At 44.4% G+C, this 27641-nt stretch overlaps 1 protein-coding gene across 1 annotated transcript in view; it reads left to right on the top strand.

Moving 5' to 3' along the window:
- The first annotated feature begins 19287 nt into the window (after positions 1-19287).
- The window catches only part of SH3BGRL2 (SH3 domain binding glutamate rich protein like 2), a 60157-nt gene continuing 51803 nt past the window's right edge, over positions 19288-27641 (top strand). The window contains exon 1 of the mRNA XM_081250659.1: positions 19288-19474. Within this exon, the coding sequence (XP_081106785.1) occupies positions 19430-19474 (45 nt within the window). The 5' untranslated portion in view covers positions 19288-19429. The remainder of the gene's footprint in view (positions 19475-27641) is intronic.

Below are 27641 nucleotides of genomic sequence, written 5' to 3'. Positions count from 1 at the left end.
TGACCAGATCTTGAACATCAGAGCTGGGACTTGAGTTTGTCTTTCCTGTGAGAGTCAAACTCAGAACCTTAACAAAACTCCAGGCTCCAGCACTTCACGACAAAGCTCACTCTCATATGTTGTGTGATTAGCGTGTAACCCTCTCCGGATCTTTAGAAGGAGGAGTGATCACGACACAGCACTAGATTGGTAATGGTGGAATTTTACGCAATCAAGGAGGGAAGTATTACCTACTGTACTGTATGATTTGAGGGCAGGACGTATTAACTTCCTTCCTCTTCACACTCCTCTTCCTGACCTCCTCCTCCCTCATCCTTTGGCAGATGCTCTGTGTTCAGTATGGAACTGCAGCCAGAGGGCAGCCAGAGGGCTTCCTCCTAATCTCTCAGCATGACGTTCTGAGCTAAATACTACGCTACCCTAGAAATCTGGTACTGTACCTGCCATCGCACTATTGTGAACAATTTCTTGAATTGAAGAAGCGGAGGCTAACTGCCTTGTCAGCACAACCTGAAGTGGCTGGCTATTGTCATGAGTAGCTCTTCCTTAAAAATGAAATGTTTCTGTTCATTTCCATCCTCAGAGTTGCAAAGAAAATTTGGAAATACTCTACACATTTTGAATACACATTTTGAATTTTAAAGCTGAGAGGGATCTAAAGAATTGTGCTTTCAATCTTTTTGGACCACAGTGCATAGTAAGAAATACATTGACATATGACCTGGGTCTCACACACACACACACACACACACATAATCTATTTCACATTATTATTTGTATTTATTCTATTTCACATTTTCATATCTGTTAGACCTATTAAATTGGTTTCTTGATCCATTACTGGGTCATGACCTGACGTTTTAAACATCCTGCTATAAAGGTGACAGTTCGACCTCTCCATGTTATACGGAGAAACACAACGAAAGCCCAGAAAAATGAAGTAACTTATCCAAGGTCGCAGAGCAAATAGATAGAACAGCAAATTCAAAGGCAAAGAGGGCTGAAAGAGGATGCAGGGGAGGTCAGTAAGGGTAAGGGAGTGGGGGTGGGGGTAGAGGTGAGTAAGCCAGCGCGCCAACATGAAGCTCTGTGTGTGCTCACACAAACTCCACAGGCTGTGGGAGTCCAAGAAGCATTTCAAACAGGCAGCTAACAAACAAAGTCTATGTTTTCAACTTCTGGTGGCCAGGGCACTGCGGATGCAGTGGGGCTGGAGAGCAGGGGAGAGGCAATCTCTCCTCTTAACGTCATACCTTCTCTCCTCCCTTGTCACAGCATCTTTCCAACCCTCGCCACACTCCCATCGAAAGCAAGCATCCCATCCCTGGGCTTCCTGTCTTCCTAGGACAGCCTTGCACTTCCTGATAGCAGCCCTGGTGATGACAAAACCCATTCGGATGATCCCTCTAACATCAGGATTCACAGTTCTATGCTCTCTTGACTCTGATGACCCCTATTCTAACTGCATCACCTGAAACAAGGTCATGCCTTAGACCATACGAGCACTAGACCCTGTTCCCAGGTCTTATCCTATGGAATTGCCCAGATTCATCTCATTTCTCCACTCACCCATCTCCAATTCCAGCAAGAATTCATTAAATGCTACTAATGTGCAAGGAAATTCATGAGGAGTGGAAGATACCAAGGTATGTAATACACAATCCTGTGCTCAAGAGGATCCTCATCTTGGGACAGACCAACAAATAAAGAATTAAAATCCAGGGTGGGGCTTCCCTGGAGGCGCAGTGGTTGAGAGTCTGCCTGCCGATGCAGGGGACACAGGTTCGTGTCCCAGTCCGGGAGGATCCCACATGCCGCGGAGCGGCTGGGCCCGTGAGCTATGGCTGCTGAGCCTGCGCGTCCGGAGCCTGTGCTCCGCAACGGGAGAGGCCACAACAGTGAGAGGCCCGCGTTCCGCAAAAAAAAAAAAAAAATCCAGGGTGATATATGCCATGCTGCTGGTGGTGGCATAATAATAGTTAACATCTGTTTGGTGCCTCTTATGACCAGGCACTATTCTACATGCTATGTGGGTACGAACTCAGTCCTCTTAAACAGGTAAAGGCAATTTAGCTGGTAAGTGTCAGAGCCAGGAATCACAGCCAGATACCCTGGCTCCAGAAGGCATGCTAATAACTATCAATGATAAAGAGAGACACATGCTGCTGTGGGAGTCTCTTAGAGGGGACCTCATGGAGAACATTCTGGAAACGATGACCCCTGACACGAGTCTTGAAACATGATTAGATTTAGCCAGTTGGAGACTGTGGATGGGAAGGAGGTGATCCAGGTAGAAAGAGCAAAGAGTTGGAGGTGAAAATGGATAGACAACATTATGGGTAAAGCAGACAGTTTAGCCTGGCTGGAATATAGGATGCATGTATGGGTAAGGCAAGAGATAAGGTGGGCGAGATACGAATTTTACCAGTTTTTGTTTCCCGGCACACAATGTTTGGGGCTTCAAAATGCTGTGAAATGCTATGGCCTCCTTGAAATCTTTCTTCATCCCTGACAGCCAGAGGTTTATCGACTTCTATTGTTTTCCAACTCTTGTTCCTACAGCATTTGCACTGGGCCACACGCTGTCGTGCTCTCTGCCTTGTCTCACCCTCTGCGGGGTGGTAAGCATCCCCTCCTCTGACCTGAACCTACCGCAGAGCTTTGCACATAGTAGATACTTAACTTCCTCACCCAACTAGTTCCAGGAAGGATTCAGGGGAGCTTCTGAGTACCTAACTGGCACACTGTATAGAAAAAGCTCTGAGAAACTGAGATAAGCCCTGAGTCAGGTCTGTTGACGGAAATGAAATGTGCGTTTCCTGGGTCATGGAGGTCGGTGGCCACAGGACATGGAAAGGGCAGTTTTTAGGAAGGGCTGGGATTGTAACCCAGGAGAGATAGCAGGCAGGTCCACCGAGCAGAGGAGGGCTAAAACCACTTTCTGATTTGGTGGGGCTCTGGCAGCAGAAACACAAAGAGCCACAGAAGTGACCCAAGGTGGCCTGGACGTTTATTCCCTGGGAGGATGTTCCAGCCCAAGAAAGCCGCTCCTGGTCCCCTGTCAGGGCTCAGCCTAAAGATTGCTTGTACAAGGGACTGACTCGGGCTCTGGCAGAGGCAGCCTGGAGGCCTCGTTATGAATGTCCGCAGGGGATGGTGGCCTCGGCACCAGCACTCAGACATTCCTGGGTTGCTTGGGTGCCACCCCACTGCTCGGGAGGCCATGAGGCCCGTGGATGCTTTAACTTCGGGACCGCCACAGAGGGGATCACGTCCTCCTGGGGTAAGGGCAAGGGGCTCAAATGAGGCTTGGGTTTCAGACAATGAGCAAGAAGGCCTAGACTAACGAGGTCATGAGTTTACACCTGGACTGTCTTCCCTGGCTGATGTGCTTAGAAAAAATAAAGGTTAGACTCCAGCTGAGTGGATCGTATCGCGACGGTGACCTCCATGAGGCCACTTCTGGGCAGGATAACTCTGCAGCTGGTGGAGTTTATTGGTTAATAAAAGTGCAGGCTTTGGCCTGGGGCCCAGATGCAAATGAGGCTCTGCAGCTTACTGGACAAATCATTTCATCTCTCTGAGCTTCCATGTCCTCATCTGTAAAAGGGGAATAATATCTCTCTTAAAAGAGTTGCTATGAGGATTAAGTGTCATCACACCTGCAAAATGCCCAGTGCAGTAACTGATACTTATTAAACACTGCACAAGTTGTGGTTATTTATTTTTACTTCAAGAACCATTGTCTCAATTTTAAAAAAACAACAAACTTAGGGGTTGGGTGATTGTATCATGTGGCAGGTAACTTTACTTTGTCTGCAAAGTAAAGTCTGTTGTTTTGTTTTTGTCTTGAGGGGAAGAATTAAGACCCCGGTGGTAGCACAGTTTAGCTTCAGTGATAATAGCCTTCCTCTTGCGTGGATTCAATTGCTGATACTTCCAAGTATGGTAGTTATCTTGTTAAATAAGAAACAGGAGGGTTACATTCATGTTTCTTCATACACTTACAGGGATGTGCACATGCAAAACATTTCTTAGGATTGATATGGATGTAAATATCATAAGATATCGTTAAGTCAATGTCATAATCATTTCAAAAAGTTTGGCAAGGGCTAGCATTATATTTATACACTTATTAAGAGAGATATCAATTTTAATTTTGACTGTACATATATGTATGTTCTCTTACACAGAGAACTGAATGCTCTATGCTCTGTGTCCTGCTCTTTGGGAGAATTATGAATGATATAGGAAAAATAGTATCTTTGTTAAAACATATCTGAAAATAAATTAATGAAGATCAAGATATTAAAAAAAAAAAAAAAAAAGCCACTGTCTCCCCCTGTTTGTGAGCTACAGCACACAACAAACTGTGCCGGTCAAAGGATTTCTGGATTTATATTTTTCTTCACATTTTATATTTCTTTTTACAAAATCTGTTTTAAGCCACCCCTGATTTCTTCATGGTTTTATTTTATAAGAATGTGGGCTGAAGCCACCTTCTTTGGCCGTGCTGGTGAGCAGGAGGCCCAAAGAGCTGTTAAGGACGTTTCCTTGGCACAATGTCACCGTGCAGCTCAGGACAGATGGCAGGGCACATACAGCCACAGAGAGACGCAGGAGCCCGCTGGAACTGTGATGCTGCACCCGGCCTTGCCCTTGAAAGCCCAGGTGAGACGGATGCTGAAGGGCGACCGTAGCAAAAGGCAGGGGAAGGAGAGACACGGAGGGTGCTGAGGAGTGGGAGGCAGGGATAATAAGAACCAGCGTTTCCTGGGATTCTCAGCTCTGTGGCAGTTCCACCCAAGGTTCTTCATACACATTTTTCTCACTCCATCCTCGTGATGACTATGTGAGACTAGACCATTATCCTGTTAGGAGGATGTGGGCAGAAGATACACCTCAGGGATGTCAAGTGACTTGCCTGAGATCACACAGGGGCTTGGCATCCACGCCTTCCTGGTTCCAGAGCTCATTCTTTTCCTGGGAAGAATGACAAAGCTTCAAGGAGGTGGTCCTAAATCTTCACCAGCCACTGCCCTCAGGGACCAGACCTCGTTTTCCTGATGGTCACATTAGGGGGTTGGACAGGTGATCTCCACGATCCCTTCCACCTCTCACATGCTGCCTTTGTCACTTTGGGAAGCTCTGTTCAGTGATCCAGGGAAGCAAAAAGAAAATGCATGGAGTATCTATTTACTAAGGGCCAGATATTGTCTCTTACTCTATTCAATTCAAATATGAATTTTCACCCAACTTTTGATTATGAAAAATATCAAAACCTTGATTCAACAATTATTAAAATTTTGACATATTTGGTTCTTCCATACCTATCTATCTCTCTACCAAGCTATCTATCTATCTATCACCTATATGAATTTTTGAAATGAAGTAATGGACATCTCAAGATTTCACCCCTAAATATTTCATCCTGCAACTCCTTAAGAATAACAATATTTTCTTACATAAGCATAAACCATTATCACACCTAAGAAAATTAACAATAGTTCCATATATATATCCAAGTTTACTAGCCAGTCCAGATTAAAATTTCCTTGTCCCCAACTGCGTTTGTAGCTTTTGCCTGTGTTTTTGAACCCAGATCCAATCAAGTTTCACTCACTGTATTTGATTAAGCAAGTTAAACAAGAACAGCCCCTCAAACTTTGCTATGTTTGTTTTGTTTTCTGGCATTGACTTTTCTTAGAAGAGTCCAGGCCAAAGTCTGCTGGAATAACCCATATTCCGGATTTCTCTGTTTCCTTGTGGTGTTACATCACTTTCCCCCCTGATGTTTCCTGTAAACTGGAAGCTGGGTCTAAAGACTGGATTGGAATTATGTTAAACACCTTTGGCAGGGATACTTCATAGGTGATTTGTGCTTCACATCACTTCAATCAGGAGACTCAGTGCCAGGTTGAATATGACGCTAAATATGATCTCTTGGCTAAAGCGACAGCCCACAGGTTCTCCCACTGTAAGGATAGGATTCTCTTGAAAATCTGTTTGGCAGGGTGTGGACCATCTATCTGTTCTGTACTTGATAGTATATACATCCATTGATATGTAATAGTATATATTGTTTAATTGATAGTTGCAAATTGGTGATTTTCTAAGTTTTCTTTTCTCCTTCATTTCTTTGCAGGCATACCTCTATAAACAAGAGCTTTTCCTTACCTATTGGGGATGAATTACATTTCCTTTTAAAAAGGAACGAACTTTCAGAATAAGGAGTCGCTACAGTCACTTTTGATGGTGGCAAATTGGTTTTTTTCTGTCTTTCTTTGAACAGTGGTACAGACTTGTGGCTTTTTATTAATTCAATTTTTATGATCAATTGCACTCATTTTTGGTGCTCAAATTGCCCCAAATCTGGCCAGAGGGAGCTCCTTCAAGCTGGCTGGCTCCTGTGTCCTTTGAGATGTCCCCATCATTCTTTGAGCACTTCCCTGCTTTTTGGCACAAGAAAAGGTCCTGGGCTCACCATGTACTTTCCCGCCCCAGAGCCAGAATTAGCCATTTCTCCAAGGAACGCTGGGATCTTTTATTGAAAAACAGTATTTGAAATCCAAGATCTCTGTACTCAGGGAGCTATTGTACTCATTGCCATTGTAATATCATTGCCTGTAAGCTCTTTCAGTGGCCAAAGCTAAGAAATGTATTTAAATCATGAGTTCATACTGATACTCTCAATTCAAATGTAATATTACATGGCTTTTCTTAACTTATAAAATTTTACATTGTACCTCTTTTCTCTTACATAGAAAAATATCCGTTTCTAATAACATTTACATATTTACTAATTTGCTACAGTTTACAATAGACATAAAGTAGATTTAAAATGCAAATAGCAGAAAATTACTTGGTGAATTTTAGATTTTTTTTGAATGGGTATTTCTTTTTGTCCTTAGAATATATTCAATTAAAGATGGGCAATAAGAATATTGTGTTCCAATGTCACTCCAAAGAACTATTTTTCTGTATATATTATGTCATCCATATGATATATAGTTAGAGTAACGTGTTTTGGTTTGATTTCAAATTTGGTTTGCTTTTATTTTCTTTGTCAGTAAATTTTAGTTTTGAACAGGTAAAACGTGTTTGAGCATTTATGTAGCTCAACTTCAAAATTACATAAAAATATAGCTAAAGAATTCAACTAGACTCATGCACGTCCCCTTCCAGCTGCCCTCTTCTTCTCCATCTCTAGGTAACCAACGATTTTATCAATCTGTTGGTTTGCTACTTTTTAACTGTACATGTGATTTCCTCTCCCTTTTGACACTAAAGAAAGCACTCTATGTTGACTGCTCTGTGCCTTGTTTTCTTCCTCCCTAATGATACTTATCCTGAGAATCCATTTGGTTCCTAAATACCTTCTCCATTCTTTTTCTTACTGCATCCTTTATTCAGCAGTCCTACACTTTTGTTGCTATTTAGTCTCAAAACAAGCGGTTTTGCTCGTATTATTTTATTGGGGCTCTTTTTGCCTTTGTTCATGGCCTTCTGGTCCTCGGAGGCATTTGAGGTCCTGACGTCTGCTGAGGTTTTCCAGTGGGGTGGAGGCCGGGAACCCAGGTGCGGTTGATTCCCAAAAGAGTCATTACATCAACCCACTTCCCTTTGGTGGAGATGAGGATAATGAGGAACCGAACTCAGCTGTTTTCCCTCAGATCCAGCCCCAGGCACCCTGGGCTTTTTCCTGTTTAGATGGAGAGCTGACGTGTAATGAACAAGGGGAGGGTGCAGCTTTAACACAGCTTGGTTTTAACTTCTGGTTCATTCCCTTCCTTTCTCTAGTAGGTACAAATGGGAATCGTTTCCCTCTTGTGCTAACTTAAAGGCAATTAAAAAAAGAAAAACGAAACACAAGATTTTACTAATATTCCAAAGACATACCATTTGGTTGAAGAAAGATTTTACTGCACACTGAAGCTGGAGCTTCCATTTTCAAATTTAATGTTTCAGATTTCTCAGAAGAGCTTTAACTATTTAGTACGTGAGTTTTCTTTAGGCTGAGTTTTTTCCGTGCTCATCTCCAAAATTCTTTTTTTTTTTTTTTTTTTTTTGCGGTACGCGGGCCTCTCACTGCTGTGGCCTCTCCCGTTGCGGAGCACAGGCTCCGGACGCGCAGGCTCAGCGGCCATGGCTCATGGGCCCAGCCGCTCCGCGGCATGTGGGATCTTCGCGGACCGGGGCACGAACCCGTGTCGCCTGCATCGGCAGGCGGACTCCCAACCACTGCGCCACCAGGGAAGCCCTCCAAAACTCTTAACACACACATTCTCTCCTTTTCTTTTTCTGCTGTGTTCCATTCATCAGTCTCACAGGAGCCAGGTTCTGCCTTTTTTTTTTAGATAAACAAATGTTCTTTCTTGCTTGCTGGGTAATTCTTTTGCAAATATATTCTTTCAAAGTTCATTTCTTAAGTTATCTGTCCTGCTTCTGCCCTATTCATTAAAAAAAACAAGGTGGAGAAACCATTTTGGTTAAATGAAAAGTTTTTTGCCTTTCCCTACAACAATTTTATTCTGACCTTTGAGAGTAATATGGCAAAAAGAAACGAATGCAATGACGTGTGTTCATCATCTAATCCACGCATGCTAGGTGCAGGACTGCCGCCTGGCTTGTGAGTTACTTAAGCTTCAGCACACGCAGAATAAATTAACTGAGCTCTGAATAGATCACTTATTAGTCCTTGGAGGATAACTGTCTCATAGGAATCTGGAGCCCTGTGTGAGGGTCAGCATCCTTTTCAGCCTTGGAGTCAGGAGCAGTGGCAAAGCAATGATGATTTCCTGGCCTGAAAGGAAGGGAAGGGGCTCATGAGAGAGAAAAGGAGCATGTGTGGGCCAAGAAGATAGAAGAGTACAAGTGAGAGCAAGTAAGGAAGAGAAGAAAAGAATGGGAAGCAAGGAGAGGAATGGAAGATACTGCAGGAAACGAGCAGAAAGGGTCTAAACTGTGTTACAGACGTATGTCTGGTGGAAAGGACTCTCCTCTCAGGGTTGGAAACCATGTTTTCCACTTGTGTATCTTCTGCACGTGGTGCTATCCAAGGAATCTGAAGTGGGTTGTAAATCAAGAACTTTGGGAAATACAGTGGCTCTTTTTATTAGTAGCTATTATTTACAAATGCTTACCATGTACCAGGCCCTTATTCAAGCACTTAGCACGGGTTATGCCATTTAATTCTTACCCCAAGCCTAGGAATTGGATTTTATAATTATCTCAGTTTTCCTTCTGTGGAAACTGAGGCAAGGATGCTGATTAACTTACTCAAGGTCACACTGAGCAAATGACAGTTACTGTTTTTGGCCACTCACCCTGTCTTCCTTGCTGGCAGAACCCCAGTAGTTTGGGTTGGCTATATGCCCACCCTCCACCCCAATCCTTGGGGATAAAGACCTAAACCCATCTTGCCTCTGGCACTCTCCTTCCTGATATGTACTTTCCCAGCCTCCCTTGGCCATGTGACCCAGTTCTGATCAAAGAGGTTTAGGGAGAAACCCACTGGTGGGCTTCTGGGAAAGCTTTTCCTCTGTGCTAAGAGGAAAGCATATTTTCTGACTGCCCTCTTCTTTCTTCCTACTTGGGATGATAGTGTGACAATGCCATCCTCGTGGCTGAGGCAGCCACCTTGCAACCATGAGGCAACGAGCCCAAGGAAGAACATCACTAGGTTGAGGATGGCACACTGGAAACTGGAAAGTGTCCTGGGCTTTGAGGACATTGCTGAATTGCGGTGATCAACCTGGATTCACCTCCCTATCCTCTTCTTGTTATGTAATATTTCACATCAAATGTCAGGATTGCTGCCGGAAATTTGTTAGATTTAGCCAAACCTACAGCTGCATGTATGTTAACTGTTATGCGAACAGAAGTGGATTTTGGACACAGGTAGCCTGTTTCTGTTTTGGGCTGATAGGCCGCTATTCAGTACCACAGAATTCTGTCTGCTTCAGCACCTCCCACCCTCAACCTTGACTCCACATACACAGTTGTTACACTTGATTGAGGAACAAAGGCAAAATGTAGCAAACTGTAGGAAAATACACATTGATGAGATGTTTAACTACCAAAAATATTACGTATTCTACTAAAACCGGAACAAACATGATACATATTGCAAGTAAACTTTATTTTTTATTTTATTTATTTATTTATTTTTGCGGTACATGGGCCTCTCACTGTTGCGGCCTCTCCCGTTGTGGAGCACAGGCTCCAGACGCACAGACTCAGCGGCCATGGCTCACGGGCCTAGCCACTCCGCGGCATGTGGGATCTTCCTGGACCGGGGCACGAATCCATGCCCCCTGCATCGGCAGGCAGACTCTCAACCACTGCGCCACCCGGAAAGCCCAGCAAGTAAACTTTAGATCATACTACAGAGATTTCTTTCTAGGGACCCATACTCCATGTCTCTGCACTGTTCGCACATAACCACTCACTCACTGGCCTTTGTGCTTCTATCCAGGACTTCAGTTTGTGCTAAAACTGTTTTATTCCACCTCTAATGCACACACTCTGTTTTATGAATCTTCATATACCCGACATCTAGTAGAGTGCCTGGTACCTAGTAGGAAATTGATATATACCAGCGGTATGGAATTAAAATTGCATAATATCCCCTCTATTGAACAGCTATCCAATTTACATGCATCTCAGGAAGTACAAAGACATATTCATATTTTTATGGTCCTGAGAGATGATTTCTTAATAATTATTAAACATTTAAAAAAATGCACATTGCTTAAGAGAGGAAGTTTGATAAGTTGCTAATAGAGAGCAGGTGCTCAACAAATAAACTGAACTGAACAGATTGGCTCCTAAAAAGCTACACGTTCGGGGCTTCCCTGGTGGCACGGTGGTTAAGAATCTGCCTGCCAATGCAAGGGACACGGGTTTGAGCCCTGGCCTGGGAAGATCCCACATGCTGTGGAGCAACTAAGCCCGTGCGCCACAACTACGGAGCCTGAGCTCTAGAGCCCACGAGCCACAACTACTGAGCCCACGTGCCACAACTACTGAAGCCCGCACACCTAGAGCCTGTGCTCCTCAACAAGGGAAGCCATGACAATGAGAAGCCCACGCACCACAACGAAGAGTAGCCCCTGCTCACCGCAACTAGAGAAAGCCCGTGCACAGCAACAAAGACCCAACTCAGCCAAAAATTAAAAATAAATAAATAAAATAAATAAATAAATATTTAAAAAGCTATACGTTCACCATATGATCCAGCAATCCCACTCCTGGGCATATATCCAGAGAAAACCAAAATTAGAAAAGATACAGGCACCCCAATGTTCACTGCAGCACTATTTACAATAGCCAAGACATGGAAGCAACCTAAATGTCCATCAACAGAAGAATGGATAAAGAAGATGAGGTGCATATATACAGTGGAATATTACTCAGCCATAAAAAAGAATGGAATAATGCCATTTGCAGCAACATGGATGGACCTAGAGATTATCATACTATGTGAAGTAAGTCAAAGACAAATATCATATGATTCAGTTATATGTGGAATTTAATTTTAAAAAATGATACAAATGAACTTATCTACAAAACAGAAACAGACTCACAGATACTGAAAACAAACTTATGGTTAACAAAGGGGAAATGTGGAAGAGGGATAAATCAGGAACTTGGGATGAACATACACACACTACAATATATAAAATAGATAACCAACAGGGCCTACTGTATAGCACAGGGAACTGTACTCAATGTCTTGTAATAACCTATAATGGAAAAGAATCTGAAAAAGAATGAATATATGTATAACTGAATCACTCTGCTGTACATCTGAAACTAACACAACATTGTAAATCAACTATACTCCAATAAAATCTTCAAAAAATAAAAAAGCTACATGTTCTGGGAAATGTAAATTGTGGTTCAAGTAAAATAAGGCATTCCCACTACATTGTTTTCAGGGCAAGAAGAATGTAATGGGTTTTTCAAATATGTCTGGTTTATAACCAGAAAGCAATTAACACTAGAAGGACTAGAGCTTCATTATTAAGTGCTTCATTTTGTCATAAACTTAGTGGTACCTGGGCCAGATCATAGCTTCCCAGTACAGTGAGCACATTCACAGAGAAGTCTCATTCCCTAACCTTGGTGTTAAATGGGATTCCACTTAATGCAAAAATGCCTTCCCTCCAAAAAGATGCTGTTTAAACCTGACAGCTCTCACTGCAGTGGAGACCAACGTAGAGTGACGGCTGCAAGTTAAGTTGCTCTGAATAAACAGGCTAGAGATGGATGCAAAACTGAGGAAAAGAAGTGCTAACCTAATAAAGCGCTCTATACTTTTTGTCGCCCTTTGATTTTACTTTTTAGGAAAGAGTTGAGAAATTTAAAGGTAAAGAGCTCATTGTTTTTTTCAAAATCATTATAGCTCAAGGTATTGAGAAGTACTAAAAGCAAACGTTCATCATTTCCATTGAGTAGGCCCTTCAAAATCATAGGAAAAGCGATAATAAAAAGTAATAACTGCTACCACAACATCACTTTATATTTGCTTAACCTGACTTTTCCATCTACTCTAATTGAAGCTATATATAAACTTTTTCTTATACTTGCTCTGTTGCAATTATTCGAAATGGCTTTATGCCTAGCATAATGAGAAATTATAATGAACTGAAAACTCATTAGCAATGTATTCATGAGGAATCAAAATAATTTCAAAATTCAACAACCTAAATGTAAATTTTTGTTTATTATAATATGGCATTCATTTATTAAGTACTGAACTAATAATCAAAATATTGTAGAGTATTGGGAGTTCCTCTAATTTGCCGAGAACTATTTAAGCAATATCAACTTTTAACCTTTATCTTGTTATGGTGACATCATCTCTTGATCTGGAATGTAAACTTGGAGGGGGTAGGGGGAGATGTGTACACACACACACACACACACACACACACACGTGTGTGTGTGTGTGTGTGTGTGTGTATGTATCTCCAAAAAATTGATTAGGAGAGTCCTACAAGATTAAAAAACAAAATAAAACAATAAAAATAAGTCCTTTCCTTCAAGCACCTAGCATACTCTTGTTCAGTTTTCATCTTCCTGAGAAGCCATAATCTCCATGAGGGTGAGGTAGGAGATAGATGGGCCCCTGGGCCAGACAGCTGGTGTTTGTCAAACAGAGTAAAACTGAAGTTTGTTCTCACCCAGACACTCCAAGGACAAAGCTGGATGCAAGAGCTGAGCTCTATTGAAGTAAAGAGATAAGATGACCACTCCCGAGGTCAAGTAACACTTCCCTGTCTGCACATGCACAGGAAGGTTCCTTGGGGGTCAAAAAGGGAGGGGGCACTGCCCCATAATAAGTGTGGACATGCACCCACAGGCCTCTGCGGTGGGGTCCATCTTGACAAAAAGTTGCTCACCCCTCTTAGGGGAGGAGGGTTCTAGGACTGGTCAGGTGTGAAAAAAGAAACAAGATAATTGGCCAAAGGTAAACAAAGACTCAGAAGGACTGTCCTATATAAGTGATTCAAATCACCACTTTACTGGGCTCCTCCTCCTTAGAGAGGATGCCTAGCTTCTGACTTAAATAAACTTAAATAAATAAACTGCTTCTCTGTGTGCTCTCCCATACGTTGTGCTGTGTCTCTAATAATAAATTTTGTACCTGTTTTTACAGTTTTTGCCTCCTTGAAACATTCTTGCTTTCAGTGGGGTAAGAGCCAGGGGAACTTTGCTTCTAACCTCTAACCCCTGATGGTCTAGTGGCTAGGATTCCTGGTTTTCATCCAGGCTAGCTCCTGGGAAGGGAACTGAGATCTCTCTTCAGGGCCGCTGACTGCTTGTCTCTCCGAGATCAACTGTAGGGACTATGTTTGATTCAGTGCTGAGTCCTCAGCATCTAGCATAGCACGTGACACACACTGAATGACTACAGCTGCAAGAAGTTAACTGCATGCAAGGTTTTTAGCCTTGATTCGTAACAGCTAATACTTTGTGAGTCCTGTGTCCCAGGCACTGTGTGAAAAGCACTTTACTTACATCTTCTCCACTAAGCCCCCAACAACTCGGAAGGAGAGGTATTGGAAAGTTACCTAAACTGTCTAAGGAAGCTCCTACAGCTGGGACATCAATCCAGGTCTGACTCCGAGGCCCGTTCCTTAAACACTCTGACCTATCCCTGCCCTACTCCTGCGCTTTGGCTTATAACCTCCACTCCCACACATCTGTCGCCTACTAACAGCCAGATGTGCTCACTCAGCTTTCAGGGGAGCTACTGCCTGGAGTAGGGCAGGGATCGTCACGCGCACGGTGTGGTGACCGACATTCTTTAAAAAGTGAAATTCCTCGGGCTTCCCTGGTGGTGCAGTGGTTGAGAGTCCACCTGCTGATGCAGGGGACACGGGTTCGTGCCCCGGTCCGGGAAATCCCACATGCCGCTGAGCGGCTGGGCCCGTGAGCCATGGCCGCTGAGCCTGCACGTCCGGAGCCTGTGCTCCGCAACGGGAGAGGCCACAGCAGTGAGAGGCCCGCGTACCGGAAATAAAAAAAAAAAAAAAGAGAGAAATTCCTGGGACTTCCCTGGTGGTCCAATGGGTAAGACTCCGCACTCCCAATGCAGGGGACGCAGGTTCAATCCCTGGTCAGGGAAGTAGATCCCACATGCATACCGCAACTAAAGATCCGGCTCAGCCAAAATAAATAAATAAATGTGTGGGGTTTTTTTTTAAAGTGAAATCCTTGGGGAGTTAGACAGTCTTGGATTAAGTGCAGTTAAGGACAAAACAGAATTATCAATCAGATTCAATGCCACTCTAAAAATAAAATCTGGACAGTTGGGGGACTCCAGACTGTTTCAAAGAGCTCTTCATTTAATCTGTAGAGAAACCGGAAAGAAGACTGTTGCTGTTCCCTGACTCCCCTGCAAGCTCTGTCCTTGTTCATTCTCTTCTTACTCCTCAACGTGCAATTAGAAAAGACTAGATCGTTCCCTCCACTGCCTCATTAGCTATCGTCCCCTTAGGCTGCTGCATGTGGCTTCCGCCTCTGCCCTCCTGCTGGAAGTGCTCTCATAAAGGTGAGCAATGATAACAAACCATTATTATAACAACACCGGGTGTTTCTTGGGGCTTTACTGGGAGCCAAACACCAGGCTCAGAGCTTTATTTACGTTGGAGGGAGAAACCTGGAGAATCCTAGGGCTGTATGGGACTTACGAGTCAATATTGAAAGATCAGGATATTTTAGGCAAAAATCTGTATTTTTCAGCAGTGTTGTCTAGTTTGCTACAGTCCTCCCGGTGAATACACGTGCACTTGGACCTACCCCACCTCTCTCATTTATGTCATCTGCCTGACCCCTGTAGGAAGAGGATTCACTACCTGCGCTTTACATAGATATTCTGGCCGGGATTGTGTAGCTGCCAGGAAAAGAGACATTATACACCTTAAATTTACACAATGTTATATATCAATTACATGTCAATAAAACTAAGGAAAAAACCCACTCTTGCCAGATGTTCTATCACGACTTGTAAAAGGGATCGATTTCTAGGCAATGCAGGAGCACCTTCCATGATGCCTAATGACCTACTCCATTTTCTGAGTTCTGTCTTAAGTTTCAGCCACCTGCTCTATCTGCAGACTTGACTTGTCAGATCAGCACGGAATCCTCTCTGTGCTATGATACTCTGGTGGTGATCTTGGACTCTTAGCTTATGTTCCAGATTGCTTTCTACTCTCTGTCACTCTCTGGGTCCCAACTCTGTACTGGCTATTGTGGGTTCCTGCACTGCTAACACTTTGTCCTGAATACAAGCTTTAAGGATAAACCTCTTCACCGAGGGTCCAAAAAACAGAGCTAATCTGTTTTTATTAAGAATAGACAGAATGGGCCCGATGAAGCCACATAAAAGCAGCGAATGAATTCTCTTACAAAATTCAAGATGCCTTACTTGACTTTATTGCTGCTTCATTTCACTAATACTCCTTTTCTCCAGAGTAATCTTCTCAAAGTACAGTTTTTTTTTTTTAAAGACTTGGTTTTAACAAATTTGTTCTAAAAAAATTTTTTTTGTGGCTGTGTTGGGTCTTCCTGGCGGTGCACGGGCCTCTCATTGCGGTGGCTTCTCTTGTTGCCAAGCAAAGGCTCTAGGTGCGCAGGCTTCAGCAGTTGTGGCATGAGGGCTTCAGTAGTTGTGGCTCGCAGGCTCTAGAGCACAGGCTCAGTAGTTGTGGCGCACAGGCTTAGTTGCTCCGTGGCATGTGGGATCTTCCTGGACTAGGGCTCGAACCGGTGTCCCCTGCATTGGCAGGCAGATTCTTAACCACTGCAGCACCGGGGAAGTCTTCAAAGTATAGTCCTGATCATATCCTTTTCTTCCTCAGAATGCTTACAAATTAAGTACAACCTTCTTAAGGCACTTTGGGTTGCACAAAATGGAAACCTATTTGGGGTGACTTAGGTTAAGATGAGGAATTTATGATATGAATACAGGACTATGACACAGGCCTCCAGAGCAGGGATACAGGAAGAGGCTGAGCCATAAACAGGGACTAGCAAACTTCTGTAAAAGGGCTACAGAGTAAATGTACTAGGCTTTGCAGGCCATATGGTTTCTGGCATTCTGCCAGAGACAAAAGGAAAACTATTGTGTTCTAATAAAACTTTATTTACAAAACAGACAAGCAACTGGATTTGACACACAGGCCAGAGTTTTAGGGCCCCGGGGCTAAATCATTATCAGGACTCTCTGAAACATCTCTATCGCCCTCCACCGTGCCTGCTTTGTTGTTCTCTTCCTGTTGACTACCTTCCTCAGCTTCTCTGGTTCTCACGTTGGAACAGGGCTTCTGAAAGCACTGAGCTTCCATGTCACAAGATGAAGTTCAAGCGTTCTCTCTCTCTCTCTTAGTCCTAATTTTATTATATTTATTTTTTTCAAATTTTTATTTATTTATTTATTTTTGGCTGTGTTGGGTCTTCGTTTCTGTGCGAGGGCTTTCTCTAGTTGCAGCGAGCAAGGGCCACTCTTCATCGCAGTGCACAGGCCTCTCACTGTTGTGGCCTCTCTTGTTGCGGAGCACAAGCTCCAGACGCGCAGGCTCAGTAGTTGTGGCGCACGGGCCCAGTTGCTCCACGGCATGTGGGATCTTCCCAGACCAGGGCTCAAACCCGTGTCCCCTGCATTGGCAGGCAGATTCTCATCCACTGTGCCACTAGGTAGCCCTAGTCCTAATTTTAAATCCTTAGGGAAGAGATGTTGCCTGGCCTTACTTGGCTCAGACGCTCACCCCTCAACCCATCAGCTGTGGCCAGGGCTCTGGGTCTTGCTCTATGAACCAGGGGCGTGTTGGGAAACCACCCCTACAAGCTCTTGGATCAAAGCCAAGGAAGAGATTCCAGAAAAAGGCAGGGAGTTAGGCAGACAAACCAGTGAGAGCCTCTTGCTGCATTCAACCAAAGCTGTATTTTCAGCATTGCCCCCCGTTAGGACTCTGATTTTCCTTCCTGAAGCAAAACGGACCCCTTGCTGTTCCTATAGACCCTGCATATTCCATCCTGCATCCCTTCTATCTGCCAGCAGAAATTCTACACACCTTTAAAGTCTCTTCTACAAGGCTACCCTTTCTCTCTCTTTCCTTTATATCCATACAACACTCTGCTGGTACAGTGTATCTCGTTCTGTCGCTATTTCTGTACCTGACTTTTTGTTTTGCAGACAATAGGTGCTCTGCTGACTGAGGAAATGACTTATTCAGCTTTTCACCCACTCTGGAACCTGTTAGAGCACAGCCTCTGAGTTCTCATTTGTTGAGTTTAACCATATCCTCAAAGCTGAATAATTCCAAACCGAAGAAACTGAGATTTTATAAAGTTGCATTTATACAGGAAATACGGTATCTACCATTAAGAAAATTATTGTAAAAGTAATAAACATTCATTTCTGCGTTTACGGTGGCCAAATTAAAGTAAATCTGCAGAGAGAGATTATCTACAGCCAGCAAAATTTATAGTTAAAATTGTTGAATAGTAAGAAGAAATAAAGTCCCATTAGCATTGTATCTTCTGTCACTGTACTAAATAAAAAATGGAATATACAGACATGACTTCTGATAAATAGGGACGGTTATACACTTGAAATATTCAAAATCGCTCTAAACAACAAATGCTCCAAAACGATTAGTGTTTGTGCAAGAATTTTACCAAAGAGCCGGAGACCTCAGCATCTAATTTCTTTGTTCCTAGAACTATTAATTAACATTGCTCCCAGAACTCTGCTAAAACTCCCCTGCTGAAAGGAAGAAAGTAAGTACAGTACTGCAGGGAAAACGGGTTCATTTTCACGGAGCTGCGAGAGGCTTGCGCTTTCGTGAAACAGAAAACACTTGCTGAAGAACTACTCCTAAACTCTTAGCAACTACGTAAAAGCTTTTTATTTTAACAGCATCCTCTTGGGAGACTGCGCTGGAATGTGCAGCAGGTCTGAAAAAGGCACAGATTTGGCTCAACTGTAAATATCAGGTGCACAGAGGCGAAGCCATTGTGTAGGGGAGGGGGTGGGGCGGGCGGGGTCCTGATTCCCGATGCTGATAGTAGGATTCTGATTTCGCTTGGTATTTATTTTTTCTGCTACAATTACAGTTTTGCTAGAAAAATAAAATATCGGCTGTGCTCTCACCTGGGTTTCTAATTTTCAGCGTCTACCGAAAAAGAAAACCTCTCATTTACCCCGCAAAGAATCACCTTTCCGCACCGCCAGAGCCGCTGGGAAAAGAGAGGAGCGCGCGTCCCTACCGCCCTTACCGTCCCCACTTCCCCGAGCGCCCGGCCCGCCCCACCCCGCCGGCCGCGGGTCGCTGGGGCTTGCTGGGCGGGCAGGAGACGCGGAGACGATGGGTCCCCGCGGCACCACTAAGTCTGTGGACGTTTCTGGGAGGGGATGCTCCACACCAGTAAACCACAACATTGAAACCCCAGCTTGGACTTTGAACCAAGCTCCTCTTGCCTAGTTTTCTTTTTCCCCCTTCGTCTCGCCAGGATCCTCGCCACCCCCGTCATAGCTTCTTCCCGGCCTCGGGTGGCCTTCCAGCCACCTGCGCGCGTCCGGCATCGACGCGCAGCAAGGAGGCGGTTGGTAGGAGCTCAGTCCACCGCCATCCCAGGGAACTGCGGGGACTACAATTCCCATCATGCCCCGCAGCCGGCTCCTTCCCCTCCCCTCTGCCCCTCCTCTCTACCTTGGCCGGCGGTCGGGAAGCTCTCAGCTTTTATCTGCAGACCGGGCGGGAGGGATCCGGATCCCTGCGGTCTTCCCAGACCGGAGCGCTGTGCCCGGCGGTGGCGGTGGCGGTGGCGGCGGCTCTCAGCCGAGTTCTGCCTTTGCGTCCGAGCCATCCCGGAGCCTCCGGGGGCCGACGGTCAGTCCCGGCGCGGCGAGAGGATGGTCATCCGCGTGTTCATCGCCTCCTCCTCGGGCTTCGTGGCGGTGAGCACGTAGGGGACCGGCCGCGGGCCGGGTCTGCGTGGTAGGGGCAGCGGGGCGCCGATCCTGCGGGAGGCGCGCGGCGCTCGCCCCGGTGCGTCTCGGCGCGCTGCGCGTCCGGCGGCGGGAGCCGGCGCCCGGCAGGTGATCATCATCCTCGGACAATGAATAGGGCGGGGAGCCAAGGTTGGTGGGGGACCCCGGACTCACCCACGTGCCCACCCTGCACGGCCTGAGAGGGAGACAGGAAAATGGAGTCGGCGGGAAGCCCCCAGCTCCAGTTGAGTGGCTCGGGGATTTGGGGATGGGTGGTCCGAGAGCTTCGGGGGTCCCGCTTCCCTTGGTGTCAGTTCTTGCCGATTTGGGACACTCAGCCCGGTTCTGTGCTGTACGGGAGCTTGTCAGGCTGCTTGGTTTGCTACCCTAGCTCCTGAATGGAACAAGTTTAAGTGGAACTTGCTCTCCACCCTCTGTGCCCCGCCACCAAGCACGTTTCTTCAGTTTTATACCTGCGCAGAGAGAACAGTAAACCAGGTTTTTCCTGTCGTGCCAGGGGTTTTTGTTTTGTCTTTTTTTTTTTTTTGGCCTCTGGTACTATAAATATTTTTACATCTATATGTAAAATGTGGTGCGTTTGGTTTCTTTCCTCCAGTAATGCTGTGCTCAGTTTCATCTTGGGGATATATAAATTGTGGTCTCTTTAATTATTTTAAGCTGTTTTTTTGGTCGATATTCTTGCATTTTCTTTTAGGAAGAAGTTACATAGCTAGATGTCAGACTTTAGGGAAAAATTCAGTAATATACTTAATAGCCCACTGAATGAGACAGGTGGCAATATGCTCTACACGATTAGATTATTAAGATTTGGTTACTTTAGCTAAGAGTAAAACTCTAGATTTAAGAGGCTCTTTGGTGAGATACAGAATCAAATACATCAAAAAGGGCAATGCTGATAGCTTAAAATTTGGTCTGGCCAGTTGGTTGCAGGCCCAGCAACTCAACCATATTTTCCCAAAATTTGTTTCTGAAGCAGGTGAGATGGAGGATGGAAGAAAATGTTGTTTGCAGCACAACACTGAGGTTTCTTATTTTAAAAGGAATTAACTTACAATAGAAAAAAAGGCCCCCTTTTGCATTAGTTACAATAGATGGGAAATTCCAACTTATCTTTGTATGCAGGCATGCCCTGGTCCCCCACATTCCTGATAGTTTTGGTGTTTCTTGTTATTTGGGGCTGCTTAGTCATACCTGCCTTTTATAGATGTCTGCACTGAAGCTGCACTTCATGTGTTTGGAAACCCATACTGTTTCATGGATAGATTTTTTTCCAATTCACTTCTTCATAAGAGTGCTACAAGGCTTTTGGTTTCACCATCAACTTGCGTGCTCCGATAATTGTTGCAATAGCATTTTATTGATTGAAAAAGAGATGCTTTATGTATTAAGAAGCCTACGCTGTCTATGTTGGACAAGTCAAACTTATGGTAATGACTTGGCTTATCCTGTAAGAAGGTCATATATCAAGAGAGTTCTGGAACCCCGACATCTCTGTTTCCTCAATTCCATTAACAAATATTTATTGCCTGCCTGCTATGTGCCTTTTTAACTTTTAGATTTAATGTTGGGTGTTTTGCACATGAAGCTAGACCTAAGAGACCCCAGTTTTGAGGAAGGCTCTGACGAGTGGTGTGAGTTTGGTTGAAGTACCTCATCTGTGCTGGAGTTTCTTGTCCATAGAATGAAGGGTTGTGATGAATAACTCAGCATTGCACTCTAGCTTTAAAGTGCTTTGAATTAATTAGTTGGGTAAATGTGGATAAACCCTCATAATGACTTCTTTCACATTGACAATATACATGTTAGTATCAAAGTGAATTTATTCTTTTCCTCTGGTGTTTTACTGGGATGGCTCAGGTCCCTTCACTAACACACCCGGTAGTCTGTGTTCCAACAAGATACGGTTTCAGCTGGAAGACATACTCTGTTATCACATACCATATGTACAGCCCATAAATGCTAATTATGTATTTTAAAGTACCTGATCTTTTCAGGTCTCAGACAATCCTCAGTCATTGAGTCTCTCCAATTGTAAATTTAGCTCCTATATCAGTACAGAGTTTTTCTGTAATTATGTAACATCAGTACTTTGGGTGAGGGTAAGTTTATGCTTCTGTGCAAGAATGGTGATTTCTAAGAGATAATGAAGTTGTTTAGGTCAGCTGTTGAGCAGAAGAGGCTCACTAGGGCTTATGGTATTATGCGGTATTGAGCCGTGAGGGCACAGCTGTGTTTTCCCTCCAGCGGTGTTGCATTGACCACTGGCTCTGGCTCATTCGGTGACCAACCATGACCAGCAAGTGCACGGGAGAATGAATAATGTGATTCCCAAGTCAGTTTGGTTTTAGCCGGAGTGGATTAAACCACAAGGAAGGAATGTGACTAGAAGTAGACGTGGCCAAGTAAGTCCCAGGAATTTCCAAAAAACATGCTCTGCCCAGTCAACAATAGATTTAAACAGTCTATCTGGGGAAAACTCTCATATCTTGTTCTGATTTGCCTGAACTCTCCAGCTTCCACACCTAACAGTGGTAGTTAGAATAATTAACACAAGGGGTGATGGCCCTTTTCTCTTCCCCAGCTCCAAGGAAAATCTGCTTTTATAGGAAATAAAAGCAATGCCACGTTATTATGCTATGGCTACTTGAAAATCAGATTTCTTCTGCGACTGATCACGCTGCTGCATTCATATCGTAGAGAAGGGCACTTTATTTCAGTCCTAAGAACATAGTGTAGTCATAGCAGTGCCGTTTTAAAATCTGATTTATTCTGGTTGTATACCCAGAAGGGGAGGTCTTGGTAACTTTATCCAGGAAATACATTAATATGACTTTTTAATGTAAAAACATTGTAATCAGTCGATTATTTCATTCGTTCATTGTTTTACTCACTCAACAAGCATTTTCTAAGGGTCTGCCGCTTGCCTACCTCTGTCCTTGGCCTTGTGGGAATTGGAGGAGAGCAGAGGGTGTGGTTTCTGTCCTCAAGGAATTCAGGTGGGGATCAGGTGGGGAGATAAGATAGGAAAGGTGAAACCACCAGTAATAAAGTACAACCCAAGGACACATGCCTCTGTCAGGAACATTCTTTACCAGAGACAGAAATAATATAGGCACTGGAGGGATGCATTGCAGGATGTCAGATAAGGAGGAAATGTGCCAGAAATCATAAAATATGCATGTGGGAGCCTCAGGCAGATGGCAGAGAGAGGGATTGAGTTGGATTTGGAGCCCGGGAGAGAGTGCCTAAGCCCATCTTGTTCAGGCTGGAAGGGGAGGACCCTTCGGTGGGAGGGGACAGGCAGCAGGGGTCCCTGTGGACCTTTTGAGTACGGAGTGGACTCTGAGTCCTTGAAAGCAGCCCGTGATAACAAACTCCAGAGTACTCACCATCTTGGAGATGTCTTCAGGATCTGCAGCTGGCGTGCTGTCTGGAGCCTTTTGTCCCCAGGGAACAAAGTGCTGTCTGACAGGGAGAGACCCCTGGTATGTGATTTCAGAAGAATCTTTACCCTCCTGCTTGCCTTGACTAAAATTTCGCAAAAAGGAAGTAAAGTTTGTCACTCTTTCTGAAAAGTTCTTGGGCTCAGTTGTGAGAGCTGGAAGAACACCAAAAGAGATTTTCTAGTGAAGTCCAACCACCTCATTTCACAGAAGGAAGTTTGGGCCTGGAGATTCAATGACTTCCCCTGAGGTCATTAGTGGCAGTCAGCGCTGAGCTGAGGGTTAAATGGAGGCCAGGTCTCCTGAGTCCGGAATGTATTCCTTTGTACATTCATTCAGCCCTACATTCATGCATGCCTTGATTGACTCATGCTCTTAGCAATCATTGAAAACCTACTAAGTACCAGGCTCTCTGTTAGGTGCTGTTAGGTGTATGAGGGTCAGAACAGAACAGGCACACACTCTGCCTTCATGGCATAAATCAGTGCGGACACTCCACAGCCCAGAGACTTGGGTTGCAAACCATTTCATCAAGGAGAACGAAGGGCTGATGCTGGCTTGGGGGATGTTTCCATGGGACAAGGGGACATGAGTTAGACAGAAGTAGTATATCCCTGGCTGTTGGAGGGGACTGTCACTGGGAGGGAAAGGTACAAAGAAAGCAGAGTTGGAAGCAGAGTTGGAAGACATGGACCTTTGTCCACGGCTGCAGCTGTGTTTTCAGGTGGGTGTGGGAATGGAGGGGAAACATGTAGAAACTATGCGCAGAGTTCTCACACTCGTTTTTAGCTGTAGAAAGGCATGCCCATGCCTTGCCTTGTGTGACTTATGACTGTTTTAAACATGCAATGATCAGATCCATGATAATGATCAAAATGCATTGTGAAGCTTCATTTGTGTAAGGGAGCTTCTGAAAGGAGCTCCAAGGTGGTTAAAGTCAGGATGTGACCATATAAAACAGAGTGAGCATTAATTCGTCAGTGATTCTAATGCCAAAGAAAGCTAGTGAGGGTAAGCCTGGGCTTGCTAGGATCTTTAACTCAATCCTGAGTCACATGGCAAGGTGTATTCCCATTTTACAGATGGAGAGACTGAAGCTCACTGACCTGATTGAGATGATACACAGTAGATGGTGAGACCCTGAGTCAAAGTCTGGCAGGCAGGTGGCTCCAAAGCTTCTAGAGCAAAATTTCTCCACCCTGGGCCCTTGGCAGAATGAAAGTACCAGGGGTGCTCCACATCCTGCAGTGTACTGGACAGTCCCCTGTAAGAGCTGCCCGATGCAAAATGCCAGTGGTACCCCTGACAAGAAACAGTGCTGAAGGGCATTGGTAGGGGAGGGGAGGGAGTGAGTTTAGGGAAGTGGCAGGAGCATTATAAGAAATAATTAGGAGAGACAGGAGTAAGTTGGGAGTGCAAGGACAAAGTTGTAAGGGAATGTCAGGCTGGGAAGGCTTGTGTATCGGTTTCCTAGGGCTGCCATTAACACAGAACCGAGAACTGTGGGGCTTAAACAACAGAAATTAGTCTCACAGTTCTGGAAGCTAGAAGGCGAGATCAGGGTGTTGGCAGGCTTTCTTCCTTCTGAGGGCTGTGAGGGAGACTCTGTTCTGTGCCTCTCTCCTAACTTCTGACGGTTTGCTGGTAATCTTTGGCACTCCCCCTTGGCGTGTAGATTATGACCCTGGTATCTGTCTTCATGTCCACATGGCATTCCCCTTGTGTGTGTGTGTCTCCTCTGTGTCTACATTTCCCCCCCCCCTTTTTTTTTTTTTGCAGTACGCGGGCCTCTCTCTGTTGTGGCCTCTCCCGTTGCGGAGCACAGGCTGCGGACGCGCAGGCTCAGCGGCCATGGCTCACGGGCCCAGCCGCTCCGCGGCATGCGGGATCTTCTCAGACCGGGGCACGAACCCGTGTGCCCTGCATCAGCAGGTGGACCCTCAACCACTGCGCCACCAGGGAAGCCCTACATTTCCCCTTTTTATATTGAACTTCCGCCTACCCTATTGGCCTCATCTTAACCTGATCATTTGCAAAGATCCTATTTCCAAATAAGGTCACATTCACAGGTACCGGGGGTTAGGACATCAGCATCTTTTAGGGGGACACAGTTCATTTCCCATAACAGCATGCAAGTTGACAGTTGAAATAGAAGGACTAATTGATGGCATTTCCCCCTTTTAATTGGAAAGACTATGGGCGAATTTCCTGAATCTTAAAGTCAGCATCTGGGTATGGAATTATAGTCAATATATACTAAGGTCCATTGCTAGAAAGGGAGATTTATCGATATCCCAAGTGAAGACCTGACCTCACTTTTTCTAGTTCATCTTAATATTTCCCAAATTTGATATTTTTTCCATTCTCTGATACTTTAAACTTGTAAATATAATTAAGGGCATGGACTCCTTTACGAAATTAGGGACTTTTTAAAATCCATGTGCATTAGGACATTTTAAATAAATATTTCATTCGATTTGAGGAAACTAAATTTTGACATCTGTTTATAAAAGTATGAGGTGGTTTCCACATCACAGGAGTGTAAGCCTAATTGAGCCTTGTTTATTTCTGTATTTTTCAATGTTTTGATCAAAAGCAGAAAACAGCTATTGTGAAAAAACCCAACAACTCTACCGGAAGCAGTGTGAGATACTAACTCTAAAGAATATTTCTTCTTCAGATTTTTCATGTTTAATTTATAAAAAGTTCTGAAATGAATTGTTTTTTTTTCAGTAAAGTTAGAAATGGGTGACAGAATAGAAAAATTCTAGATTCTTAGTGAATGTTTCACTTTTAACATAAAAGTTAGTATGACTTAGCGATCATTATATATGAAAGTTTGAAACACTGCATTTTGAAATGCAGATTTGAAAAAAACTGGATCAAGAAATTATTAGTTTAGCTGCCCAGGGTTAATCTTTTTAAAATTTGCCCTCCAAACTCTAAACTCAGAAGGAGACCCTTTTAGGTTTCATCAGTTTTTCAGTAGACACGGCTTTCAGGGGTGTTAGTTTAGCCGCAGAGTTCGTTAGAAACTCAAGTTCTCATTTAAATCACATTCCTGTATTCATTATTTTTCTGTGATCAATTTTATATTACTCTGTTTATCCATTTTGCAGAAAAAGAGCTTAGCTTTCCAGATGAGAAGTGTAGTGAAAAGTTATTTTTTCTCAGAAATGGCCAGTGCTTTTTTTTTTTTTTTTTTAACCAGTACGCGGGCGTCTCCCTTTGCGGAGCACAGGCTCCGGACGCGCAGGCTCAGCGGCCATGGCTCACGGGCCCAACCGCTCCGTGGCATGTGGGATCTTCCCGGACCGGGGCACGAACCTGCGTCCCCTGCATCGGCAGGCGGACTCTCAACCACTGCGCCACCAGGGAAGCCCAGAAATGGCCAATGCTTTTTAACATGTGAGGGAAATCCTCTATTCCTGATCATGTACAATTCTCTTTTTGGGCCCTCTTTCTCGTTGTAGCTTAACAACAAGTCGCTGAAACCTGTTTGGTGTTTTTTAGACCAATAGGGATCAGTACTTACCGTTGCCAGAGTTTTGATTGGCAGTTGGTGTGGCTGGGAGAGTGGGACGGGGGGAGTCAGAGGTTGGAAATGGACACCAGCTGCAACTGAGCATCTAGTTTAAGGCAGTGGTTTCCCTCTGCCCTCTGAAAAGGCTTATCTGAGTTTATCTGCCAGCACAGGCTAGTCCCCCAGGAACTGGGCTGTGGTAATTTAAGGTTAGAGTTTTTATTTCTTTTATGTTTGATTGTTTTGTTTCCAAATGCTAAAAAAGAAATCGACTGAGGAAAGGTACCTAATGGAATGTTTCCCTTCTGGACTCATGACAACTCTGCTGTGGGACTGAAAGCTGAGCTAGATGCTGGCAGAGGGGGCCCCGACCTACAATCCCAGGGACTTTTAGGCTGGTATGGCCCCTGGGAGACTCTGGAACGGTTTGATTGGTCTCCTAGATCTGATGCCTTGGTTTACCATTGACAGCTTATGTACTCCTGAGGGGACCTGACCCTTTTGGGCTGGCTTCGTAACTGGCAAAACCCCAAAGGGGGTTTCCTGGAACTGACCCCTGAGAGTGGAGTGGCGTGCATCAGGGTGTGTCTGCCTTGTTGTGGCACCTTTGCGTGCTCCCTGCCAGTATGACCTCAGAGCTCCCAAAGCCGGAAAGGGAACACTGGCTGTGACTGCGGGCAGAGAGTTCTACTACTTCAGGATGCATTTTCCATTTCCTACTGGTGATGGATAGCCCAGATCTGGAAATGGCTTTTTGTCATCTTGGCTCTAGTGGCTTGGGAGTGGAGGGCTAAGAGTAAGGGGTGACTTGCTTGACAGGTCAGTTCAGTGGTATTTGGTAAATGCAAATATATGTAGTTAAAGTCAGCAGCTATTGCTACACACCAATCCAATATTAAAACCAAAACAACGAACAAGGACCTACTGTACAGTACAGGGAACTATACTCAATATCTTGTAATAACCTATAAGGGAAAAGAATCTGCAAAAGAATAGATATAGATATATGTATATCTGAATCACTTTGCTGTACACCTGAAACTAACACAACACTGTAAATCAATTATACTTCAATATAAAAAAGGTAAATAAAAAAATACCCCACCTGTATGCAACTTAAGTTGGGAAAAGAGTTTGTGACTATAAT

This window comes from Mesoplodon bidens, assembly GCF_964165515.1.
Source record: "Mesoplodon bidens genome assembly, chromosome: 12".
Classification (NCBI taxonomy): domain Eukaryota; kingdom Metazoa; phylum Chordata; class Mammalia; order Artiodactyla; family Ziphiidae; genus Mesoplodon; species Mesoplodon bidens.
Note: the sequence above shows the minus strand (reverse complement) of the source record. Positions and strands in the feature narration are given on the sequence as shown.